This window comes from Stegastes partitus, unplaced genomic scaffold (assembly GCF_000690725.1).
Source record: "Stegastes partitus isolate 25-593 unplaced genomic scaffold, Stegastes_partitus-1.0.2 Scaffold2289, whole genome shotgun sequence".
Taxonomy (NCBI): Eukaryota; Metazoa; Chordata; class Actinopteri; family Pomacentridae; genus Stegastes; species Stegastes partitus.
Window position 1 is genome coordinate 57,097 of NW_007580020.1, and position 12,506 is coordinate 69,602.

The 12,506-nt window shown below is 41.9% G+C and overlaps 1 protein-coding gene across 1 annotated transcript; it reads left to right on the plus strand.

Annotated features, from left to right (window-relative positions):
- Positions 1-2,629: 2,629 nt before the first annotated feature.
- On the plus strand, positions 2,630-12,011 carry LOC103374578 (xenotropic and polytropic retrovirus receptor 1 homolog; the record flags this gene model as incomplete). Its single annotated transcript, XM_008304686.1, has 7 exons — positions 2,630-2,731; positions 8,377-8,597; positions 8,682-8,831; positions 8,923-9,006; positions 11,254-11,335; positions 11,426-11,613; positions 11,832-12,011. Coding segments are annotated over 7 exons (1,007 nt in total), but the record flags the coding sequence as incomplete, so codon positions are not given.
- Between the last annotated feature and the right edge of the window lie 495 nt (positions 12,012-12,506).

The following is a 12,506-nucleotide window of genomic DNA, read 5'->3' on the forward strand; positions in this document are numbered from 1 at the left end:
CTGAAAACCTTCTCATGGCACAGGAGACGTCCTAATCAGAAGCCCAAACCACCTCAGCCGGCTCCTTTAGCCTCCAACTTCGGGGTGTCTGAGCTCTTCACCCAACCACTAAACCAGCTACCCAACAGAGGAAACTCATTCTTCTGGTCGTAGGTTAGAAGCTTTTTGCATTTCTTTAAAATGGAAAAACTGACAAAACGATCAGACGGGACTTCGGTGGGAGGGTTGACCAAGAACTTCAGAGATCCTGAGTTACTGCAGCGATTTGGGCTTCAGCCAATCAGAAGCTTCTCCTCAATGAAAGACGCATTAGAACAAGATTCTCTGATCTGATGAAACCAACAGTGAACTGTTTGGTCTCAGTTCTGAGCGTCACATCCAGTGGAAACCAGTCACTTTCCATCACCTGTCTAACGCCACGTCAGCAGTAAAGCATGGTGGAGGCAGCATCATGCCGTTGGGGTGTTTTTCAACAGCTAGAGCAGGAAAACTGCTAAAGATTGAAGGACAGCTGAATACAGAAAACGCAGTTATCTTGCTTCAGAGTTCTCTGGACACAGATCAAAAGTTCAGGCCCAGACATCCAAGACGGAGGAGAGGCTCCGGTCCAACTCTGTGAGCGAAGACCTGGAAATGACCAACAACAACCATCCCTGCCAACCCAACAAAGGTTGACATGATCTGCAGAGAAGAGCGGCAGAAAGTCCCTGAAGTCAGGAAGTTTGACAGGTCGTAGCCAAGAAGACGTAGCCGCCAAGGTGCTTCAGCTGAGTCAAGGGTCTGAGTGATATTTCAGTTTTTCATTTTAAAATTCTCTTTTGAGGATTGAGTGTAGACTGATGAGGAGAAAATGAATTTAAGAATCATGCTGCAATGCTACAAGAACTTCCTGCCTGATCGTTGCGTGTCTGCTGGTTTGTACAGCAGCCGGTCATTGGCTGCGTTTTCAGCTCCGTCAGGTGTTGGGTGACCTGCTGCGAACGAGGCCCAGCATCATTTGAGACGGAGCGTCGATGCTGATTGAATTGACTGGTCCTGAAAAAGACGTGCAGGGTTCAGTCAGACAGAAGAGAGACGGGAGGAAGCTGTTGATCTAATTGTAACTCTGAATGGATGTCTGTTTGGCTCGGAGCTGAGGAACCTTAAAGGAACATCCTGAGGTTTTGGACGATCGCTCAGGTGGTGAACTCACACGATAGGTGTCGAATAAACAGACAAAACAGACTCCTGCATGTTTCTCTCTGGGAACTCACAGCAAACATCAGAAGTTAGGAGATTGTTTTATTGCATATTTGTGGATTTGTCAACTTTAGTATCATGGCGGTCACATAAGCTGTAATAAATGTTCGTTAATGCACATTTACTGTTAACTCAGAGAAGATTTACACTCAAAACTAAGAGAACATCTCTGTTGCAGTATTATTTTAGTCATTTAACTGTTTATTTTCTATAAGTTTTCACAACATTACGCTCTAAGAAATTATGTTTTGGCTCATGAAGAAAAACGACCGCAATGATCTTTTTGAGTGCTGACAACTTCTATGGACGATATGTTCAACCAACAAACTTCACTGAGTTAGAAAAGTTGAAGGTGTTTTTCTTTATTAGCAGCATCAACATGTTTTCATAAAGATTAGGTTGGTACGCTTAATATTTTAATGTGACAAGTGCTATTTCCTGTAATTATGAACATAAGGTTTGAAGCTGCTGCGTTTTAAAAACATAAAGTTAGTTAAATGTTTAGTAGGTTGGAGAGGAGACTTGAAGTTCTGACGTCAAGGTGCAGAAAAATTAAGTTATCATTAAGTTACCTCAATCTAAATTTAGTTTTAAGGTTTTAGTTTTAGGTTATATTACCACAGTGTTTTGTTTTGTTGTTTTTTTAAAATTCGTAGTTATATTTTTTATTTTTATTTATTTATTTATTTTAATTATTTATTGTTTTATTATTGTAATTTATTTATTTATTTTTTACTGTTTTCATATATTTTTAATATATATTTTATTTACATTATATTTTTTATTTTTATTTATTTTTTATTTATTATTTTATTATTGTAATTTATTGATTTTAAAATATTTTCATATATTTTTATTAGATATTTATTACATTATATTTTTATTAATTTTATTTTTTATTATTTTATTATTGTAGTTTATTTATTTTTAAAAATACGTTCATATATTTTTTCATACTTTAATTTTGTGTACTTTATTTATTAATTTTTTTTTTTATTTCTCTTTGCTATTTAATCAGATCAAATAGCAAAGAGAAATTTAAAAAATGCATATCAAACTAGAGTCTTACGAGGTTAAACCAAGTAATGCAGTAATCTTAATTAGATTACACACAGTATTAAGCTCATGCAGCGTTATTATGCCAACACAACCCAAGAAAATAACCTAAATCATTAAATTAGAATATTTATCCTGCAGCCGTGGTGTGGATTACCTTCATGTGTTAACATCAAGAAGCGTGATTCTAGTGTCTGTAGCTTCCTGACATTTTGAGCACTGCTGTGGTTGTTGTAAAGCTTCACCATTCAGCACCTCTCGCTTTATAAATCAACTTTCTAATTTGTGCTGCTAATAAAGCTAACAACCATCTCTCTGTTCCTTCTGTTTCCAGTGACAGACGAAGACACGGTGAAGAGATACTACGCCAAGTTCGAGGAGAGGTTTTTCCAGACCTGCGAGAAGGAGCTTCTGAAAATCAACACGTTCTATTCAGGTATTTGTTTACACTCGAGCTAATAATCGATGGAGAGCTTATGAAGTCAAACTCAATCAGAGGGAATCAGATCATCTATACTGTGGCGGTTGAGCTGCTGTATTGGCCGACGTTCAGCAATATCGCCGTAATTTAATTTTAAAAAATGCTTCCTTCGTCTATAAATGAACTCTGGGCCTCATCACAGATTAACTTACTGCAGCTTTAACCAGATTACAGGTTGTGTGTAATAATATTTTGTGCAAACCGTAATCTGCTGCTGCGGTTTGTGTGCAGTTTAAGTTGTGACGTGCAGAAACTATTCCGGTGCCGAGTGACGTTGCGTCTACTCCGTTTGCCTGAAGCAGCCGGCGGAGCAGCGTGTCCGAGTGTATTTCAGGGAGCGGCGGGAGAATGTGAGTTGGGTGTAACACGAGACATGATATATTCTGGTGTTCTTGGTACCAGAAGGCGGTTTGTAGTCTTGAACTTCAGCTCCAAGTGCGAGGCATCCGGTGCTTCCTCTGCAGGTCGTCTGTGAAACTGCAGCCTCGGCGGGTCAGCAGAGGGCCAAGGTTGGCTGGAAAGATTGTTCCAGCTCGTAATGATGGGATATTACTGGCAGATTTATGGCAGCAGCGGCACACAAACTGGGTATAAATCACGGCGGACCTTGTTAGCAGGAGGCTGATTTACTGCAGCGCTGAAGCAACTTTGAATCTCTTGAGTTGTTTTTCCTTTAACAGCAGTCTCGGAAGCCAGAAGAGAGAACAGGCCTCGTTACGTAGACCCTTGATCCACTACCCGCTGCAGATAATGACGTTTTATTTTGAAAGGGCAGCTGAGCTAATGCCACTTTGTTTGCAAAATCTAAACCACAACAACCTATTTATCTGCAAGAAGTGAAACAACAGAGCACAGTGGAGCCAAGCAGCCATTTAGGTGTCGTTTCCAATCGTCTCAGAGCTTCCTGTGACTCGTGTCGGCCTGTCGACAGCAGCACAGTCGCTTCACATCAGTGTTCCAGGCGGCGTGGCCTTCAGCAGACGGAGCTGTGAGGTTAAATGAAAACATCAACGTCTTGTTTATCCGCCGCGCGCAGCAGGGAGAAGCAAAAAGAAAAGAAGAAAAAGGAGTCGGACGGGCAGCTTCATCTGATGTCCGTCACCGTGTGCTGGTGGTGGTTTAAAAAAGCCGGCGATTGGAGATAAATCGTGCGCTGACTTTACATAAGACGCTTGCCTCCACAGAGCTCTTCCCGCCTCTGAAAGGGGTCCTTGACCTTTCCGAGCCGCGCTGCTGCATTGCGCTAAAATCCAGCCTGTTGGACGACACTTTCATCACCGCGGGGTTAAACACACACCAAAAAGAAACCGAGGCTTTTGCCAAGTTCGCAGAACGCTGCTGCATTTCGACACCGTTTCACAGCATCTTTATCTGGAAGCTGAGGAGGAACTAAAGGGTCGTTCTGTATAAAACCAAAACAAATCCACGTTAAAATCAGCTGATTTTAAAAAAATATACAACAACTTTGATGTGTTTAGTGAATCCGTGGAATGTTTAACCTTCATACTCTTTATATTGTTAGAGTTACAGGCCCCTAAAGTACACAGTGGTGGGTCACTATGAGCTTTTTCATATCATCATATCTTCATAAGTGCAGGAGAAATGTGACATTTTCACGAAAAACACATTTTACCACAGAATGAATCGTGTCTAGAAGATGATCCTGGTGTCAAATGTGGGTCAAAATGATCCTTTCATTGTCTAGAACTTGTTCTGACCAACCACCATCACACATGAGCCTTGAAAGTTTACCCAGAATGCACTTGTTAGAGTCTTCTCTGGTGAATTACCAGAAACCAGAAACACATCCAGGGTACCAGTGATGACTCTGTGTCATTACACTGCTGCAGTTTTATGGCCAAAACTATGATACATCCCATAATATTGATGCTAAGAGTTCTGACGGATGCAATTCTGTTTTATCATTCCTTATAAAAATCAAATAAATCTGCCAGAAGTTCCGCCTGACCTCCTCACAATCAGCTGGGTTTGTTTTTTTTTACATCAGTGTATTTGCTGAAGTCATGCAAAGTTTTTTCCTCATTCTGTGAATATTTTCCATCATTTCTGAGCCTCATAACTGCATCTGTGCAGCAGATAAACACACGATATTGTCAGGGCTGAAAACTGCAACCAGATCAGTTTCACATTCACTCCAGGAGTCACGATCTAAAGACTAAATCTCATTTTGCTGTTCAGCATTATTTCTTCGATAACCAGCTGTGAGCGTCAGTATTATGGGATGTATCGTAGTTTGAACAGTCAAACTGCAGCAGTATAATAACATAGAGTCATAGAAACAATCATTAGTACCCTGGATGTGTTTCTGTTTTCTCATAATTCACCAGAGAAAACTTTAACAAGTGCATTCTGGGTAAACGTTCAAGGCTCATGTGTGATGGTGGTTGGTCAGAACTAGTTCTAGACAATGAAAGGATCATTTGGACCAACATTTGACACCAGGATCATCTTCTAGACACGATTCACTTTGTGGCAAAACTATGTTCTGATGTAGGCACGTTTTCAGTGTTTTCATGTCTTATGAAGTTATGAGGCTCAAGAATGTCGGAAAAACCAACTCGAATCAAAAACTGTGAAATTTCAACCCACCTTTTATGGACTTCATGATCCTGTAACTCTAAAATATTCAAAGTACGAAGGAAAATCTTTGCATGGCTTCATTTAATTTATTAAAAAATCAGCTGATTCTTGCGGGGACAGGTTGGAGGAACCGGTTGATTTTTTTTTTTATGGCATATTCCACTTAACCCCCCCCCAGCAGTGGAAATGTAAACCATCAACACCTGTCTGTTTCCGGCTCATTAGTCCCACACAGACGAACTGTTCTCGTCCTCTGCTGCAGACCTCAGATCTAATCTGGACCTACGTGTAGCAGACAGTCGGGGTCGTGACTTTCTCACGCCTCCCGCTCAGTGGAGCGTTGTTGTGACAGAAGTCCAGTAGCAGGATGGCTGTGAATGTAGACGTCAGGGAGGCGCTGTGGCAGGTAGCGTGACGTCTGGACAATGTGTGTGTGTGTGGGAGAGTGTGTGTGGGAGTGTGTCGGAGCAACAAAGCGTGAAAGTCACCGGTGAGAACTCACAAGAGCCGCCTCTCTCGCTTAAGGACAAGACGAAGCGGAGCCTCGGTTTCCCCGACTGTCAGGCTGGCAGAGGGCTTTTCAAACCAAACATAATTGAGTTTGTTATCAGGCCGCATGCAGCGCTGTGAGGAAACAGCACAGTCAGAGCGTTTAGTGGTTTCTGCAAGTCATGGGCACACGGTTGGTTTCTATAGTTGGACTGTGTTATTACAGCGAGAAAACATGCGACCAGCAGCAAATGATGACTTTGTTGATGAGCTAAAAAGCCACAGTGGGACGGAAAAATGTTCCAGTCAGCCTGAACACACACTAAAACCCACTGAGTTTGCTCATGAATGAATCAGAATCAGCTTCACTGGCCAGGTTTGTGCAAGCAAAGGAGGAATTTGACTCTTAGCTGTCTGTGTATAAACAAAAGAAATAAACTAGAACAATGAAAAGAAGAGTTAGATAGCAGCATTTATAATGAATAAATAAAGACAGGACTGACATCAGCAGCTCGGTGGTGCTTCTGTGCTGGATTAAACTAACAGCTCAAATCAAAACTGCAAATTAAACCGGTTTAGAATCTGTATCATGCAGCACGTCTGACTCAGGGCTTAAACTGTTATTGGTTTTATCATATGCGACACTACTGCACAGTGGAAATCTAACTGAAGCTTCACTTACGTCTGTCAGAAAATATGCAGTTAGATATTCTCCCAGAGAGCTACAACTGTCAGCCGGTGTTTACTCTGAGCAGAGTTTGAAAAGATTCAGACAAAGCAAAAGCGTTCGCCGCTAACTGACTGCGACTGGGGATGACTTCAGACCGCCATGAATAATGGAGCTAATCTCAGTCGTAAAGCATGCAGGACGACGAGATACGCCAATGAAACACAGGTTGCCGTCCATCCACCCTCCCCTCCGCTCCCGCTGAGCCTCTCTGGATGTATTAACCTACATCTGACCCACATAATGGTTCCTCAGTCAGCCGGAGAGTCTCCACGTTTCCTGGAACTGAGCGGAGGAGAGAGAGAGGAGGTTAGCTCGTTATGGAAACCCGTCCGCTGCCTCCATCAGAACGAAACCAGGAAATGTTTGTGCTAATTAGCGCTTGTTCAAAAATATGTTGCTGTAAAGAAGCCGTATGGTGAAAAGCCTTTTTTTTTGGTGGTTGTTAAGATGTTTGGACATTTACTTCTGCCCACATCTGGACACCTCCCAGATTTTACAAAGCAGCAACAATTTGACTGAAATGCTTCGTACCACCAGGAACCAGTAATCCAGCTCACTGCTGCTGACCCAGTTGGTCCACCAGGTGTATCTGCTTTCTACAGCTGCTTCTGCAAACTTTAAGCTACGAGCAAAGTTCACCAGATGTTGGCTGCAAGAGTGAACACGAGAGTCTTCATGCACTCCCAGCATCTGAGGAACTAAACACTCAGCGGATTACTTATATGTTTGATCGCTGTGTCCCTGCAGCAATAGAAGAATTCTTAGTGTTAGCACATTGTGTGGCTAATGTGGCTAACATTAGCTTCGATGGGCGGAGATCTGTGAGAACTTTGACATTGGGGGACATTCTGAGGAACTGGTGGAAACTTTAATTCAAACCAGTAAACAAGGACTGAGTGTTTGTTTTCATGCTGTGCTTCAGTTCAACCTGCCGTCTACGTCCGTTAGCGTCTCTCCTGCTCTCTGAATTCTGTTTTCATTCTGTTATGTGTCACTGTTTATGATTGTATTGTCTGTTTTTTGTTTGTTTGTTTTCTTTTTCTTTCTTCTCTCTTTATGTCCTCACTGGTTCTTAATTAACCTACCTGGATAAATAAAGGTTAAAAAATGAGGATGAAATACTGACTGAAGTGACCATCATGACTCCATGCACCACAACATCGTCTGATAAACTCACCAAACACAGGAGTTAAAGACGACGACCGTGCTGAGAATGTTTTAGACATTTCCATGCACGATGACCACTTAACAAACTATAGAAATCCTGGTCTCACACGCTCACTCACAACGGCGGCGATGGCGTGACAGAGGGAGTCTTCTTCCTGAAGGAGGCGGAGACAGCAGCATTTAAAAAGCTCCAGACACTAATGCAGCCCATGTAGAACTGGAATAAAACCAGGAATCATACAGTCATGGTGAAATGAACCATCTTCATGGTGTTTTGAGCTGATAAATTAAAAGACACACGTTGGGGCATGTGGGATTTCCATGCATTTGCCAAAAAAAGGGAACAATACGGGACCTTAAATAAGTGAAGTAACCAATTAACAACAAATATGTGGGTCATGCTTTATATACATGATCATTTTTGGTTCTGAAAATATCAGTAGGAGAGGACTCAACCAAGATTCATGTGTTAAACTACGTCGGATGTAGCTTCTGAATGATAATCGTCAGTGATGTAGACAGCGGTTAAAACAGTACGGCCTCTTTAAGTGTGGGTATCAAAAAGCACTGAAAAACTTCTTTTAACTCCCTCCTCTCATCTCCCCGTCTGCAGAAAAGCTCGCCGAGGCCCAGCGGCGGTTTGCGACTCTGCAGAACGAGCTGCAGTCGTCGCTGGACGCTCAGCGGGAAAGCAACGCTCCGCCCGGCCTGCGGAAACGCAAGACCATGTTCCACCTGTCGCAGGAGGAGCGCTGCAAACACCACAACATCAAGGACCTGAAGCTAGCCTTCAGCGAGTTCTACCTCAGCCTCATCCTGCTCCAGAACTACCAGGTAGCGCTCAGGCTTCCTCAGACGCAGCGTTGCTTCAACAAAGTCTGTGTTTTCTGGTGTTTGAATCCTCGTTGTCTTCCGCAGAACCTGAACTTCACCGGTTTCCGTAAGATCCTGAAGAAGCATGACAAGATCCTGGACACTCCTCGCGGCGCCGACTGGCGGGTGGCTCACGTGGAGGTGGCGCCGTTCTACACCTGCAAGAAGATCACGCAGCTCATTACCGAGACGGAGGTGGCCGCTCGCGTTCACACAGACATAAAACCGAGAAATGAATGTAAAACAGGTCAACAGGCAACTAAACCTCTGCTGTGTTTGTGTGCAGACGCTGGTGACCACAGAGCTGGAGGGAGGCGACCGTCAGAGGGCCATGAAGAGGCTGAGAGTTCCTCCGCTGGGGGCAGCTCAGGTCGGCCGATCACACTGGAAGTCGATCAGGGAGCTTTGCTTTTCAAATCCAGTGACGACTAATGTCCCTCATCAGGAGGCTGCAAACATTCAAAAATGAAAAAACTGATAAAACGCACTGAAACAAAATGTAAAGGCAGCTTGCAAACTGTCTTGTTTTCTGACGTTTCTCTTTTTTTTTACTCTTATTACTGTTGTTCTGTTGGGAAAAAGTTTAGCCAACAGTTTAATTCTCGACCGTTGAGTTTATTCACACCGTTGTGGTTTTAAAACACACTGATTAAATATTGTGACCAGCACACCGATAACCGTAAAAGTCCACCTTAAAATGCAGCTTTATTTAAATACCACAGGTGACAAGAGAAAGCTACAGAAACTCTAATGTCCACAGCCCCAACATCTGTGGTCTAAAAATGCATTTCAGACGGCTCTGGATGTCTGACAACACGATCCTGTCCACCGACTTCACCGAGACGATATCCAACAACCTCACTGGCTCGCAGATTTTGTGATTTCTACTCCTTGATTATCATTTCATTAAGCTGTATAACACATCCCTACGTCCCTTTGTTAGAATTAAAGGACATAATTTAATGAAATGTTTATTACTGTAGTCATAGTTGGTGCTGCTGCGCTGGTCAGAGGTGCATCTAAAATTATTCCTTATATTCATGAATGTTAACGGTGCGACCAACTGTTATCCCATTAACAGACAGAAAATACATTACTGACGTCAACGAGAACTGTTCTATTCAATGTTTAGGCGTGGATGTATGTTTTTCTTGCACCTAAATGAAAAGAACCGATCGGGCCTCTGTGCCGGAGAACATCCCAGCAGCTAACAGTGATTATGGTATTTAGCTGGTGGTGAACACAGATTAAAAACAAAGGTAGGAGCTTCATCACGAGAGAAACGGACGGAGCGAGGAAACCATCAGAGCATTGATTTTCTAAGTGCCTTTCCATTGTTGTCCAGGCAGGACATCAGTCAGGAATAATCGAGGCTGGTGGCACCTCGCCCCCCCACCGGCGTTACGTCTGCTGTTATTACTGCATTAATTACCGTCAAGTCCGACTTCGAGTGTGATTTGTGATCGCTGCACGTTTTTGTATTGAATCATATCGAGCAGATTAAAAAGGAGCTCAAGTGGCCGAAAAAAAAACAAACACTAAATGTTCATAAACAGTAGAGATTGTTAGTAAATCAGCTTAGTCATGAATATTTTATACGTTTTAAAACTGTGCAAAATCAGTTCTTCTACAACGTAGATCAAATCTGTGTTAATTCTTCTCTATCGGTATTTCTACGCATGAAAGGATCAATGATATGTGCAATGTTGACATTTCTACATCCAGAGGAATGTGGACAATCTGAACTACAACCACTAATAATGATGACAACTTTTATTAATTATGATAAAAGGTACTATTAAAACGGTAATATTACTATTCGTAGTAGTGTTTTGTTATTATTAAAACTATTGTTAGGTTTTATTATTAGGTATTTTTATTTTATTTTATTTTATTTTATTTAAGTTTATCTCCAGTTTTGCCTCTCCAGTCTTTTTTCTATGCTCTACTAATAATAAAACAAACAGAAGGAGAAAAGACTAGAAAATGAAAATTAAAGAAATAAAGTTAAATGTGTCAAAACGATTTTTAAAATCAATCCATACGACAACACCAGATAAAATAAAAAAAATAATATTTAAATTTAAAAAAATAAATTTAACCAAAAAATGCCATATTTAATTAGAGAGTGGAATAAACAAATCAGACAAGGCTAGAAGTAATAATAATAATAATTATAATAATAATGACAATAATAGTGGCAGTAAATAAATAAAATAGATACTTATAAAAGTAAATAAATAAAGGGAAAATAGTATAAAATGAATAAATGAGATAAATAAAGTTTAAAAAAAAAAGTCAATTAGACACAAACAGAAGATAACAAATTATGTAAGAACAACCCCACTAAAAATTATTTTAAGAATAAAAGAATAAAAAAAGACACTGATTTAGCAAAGCTTATTCAGATACAAAAGAAACTGAGTTTTAATGTGGAGATCAAAGGTTAAATTAAATTAAAAAATCTCTCAGGTGTCTGGCTGTAGGTTTTATGTTGTGTGACATTTTTACTGTCATATTTTAGTTTCTTACATTTTTGCTGCTGTGACCCTTCATATCCCCCCACTGTGGGATTAATAAATCGTTTTCCCTCCTTGTTCCCTTCTTCCTGTTCCAGCCTGCCTTGGCCTGGACCACCTTCCGCGTCGGCCTCTACTGCGGCTTCTTCATCATCCTCGCCATCGCCTTCGTTCTCACCGGTAAGTCGCATCGACGCTCCAATCCGTTTATACTGTTGCAGATTTCATCCCTAAAAAGCAGAACAATGCGAATGCGGTGCGTCTGACCAGGTGCCGTGTTCGTCCGCTACGAGAACGTGTGGCCTCTGGTGCGGATCTACCGCGGCGGCTTCCTGTTGATCCAGTTCCTCTTCCTGCTGGGCATCAACACATACGGATGGAGGCAGGCCGGAGTCAACCACGTCCTCATCTTCGAGATCAACCCGAGAAACAACCTCTCGCACCAACACCTGTTTGAGGTGACGCGCTGTTTCTGTTGCATTGTTTTTAGGAAAATAAACTTTGATGGGATTTTTAAAAATATGCACTGGGAGCGATCGAGGCTGCTGAGTCACAGGGGTAATCCATATTCAGAGATTATCATGTAAATTAAGATTGCATTCAGCAGAAATCACACCATCCTGTCCGCTAAGGGTTTTATTCGGGTTTTCTTGTTAATCGTGTTGTTCTGCTGCAGATTGCCGGCTTCCTCGGCGTGCTGTGGTGTCTCAGCATCCTGTCCTGCCTGTACTCGGAGTACACCTACCTCCCCATGCAGATCAACCCCCTCATCCTCTACGGCTTCATGCTGCTCTTCCTCATCAACCCCTTCAAGACCTGCTACTACAAGTCACGCTTCTGGCTCCTCAAACTGCTGGTGGGTCGATTCTCAGTGCAAACTAAACATGTGTCTGACTGCCGTGTTTTTTGGCTGAAACTCCCTCTCTAAAAAAGTGGTTGCACATTCAGAAAATAATCCCTTCCTACCTTAAAATAGCTCTTCTTAAACAACGAGCGGATCTATGAAGTAGCTCCTCTTTCTTGGTGCACCCTTTTGCTGCAACTCGAGCTTTCCCACCGCTCTGCTCGAACTCTGCAAAAATAGCAACCTGTGATATTGCATTAATTCGTTACTGAAACAGAAGCTGTACGACGGACGCAGCCACAGTGAAGTCAATCTGACTTGAGAATCACAAGTGATGCACTAAAAGAGTCGAGAGTGTCGACAAAAACAACTTTCAGGAGCAGAAACGACGATGAATTGTGTTGTTAGTTGCATATTAAAGGTCCAGTGTGCAGGATTTAGTGGCATCTAGTGGTGAAGTTGCAGATTGCAAAAAGTTAAAGCCTCTCGCGTCACGTTTCTTATTCA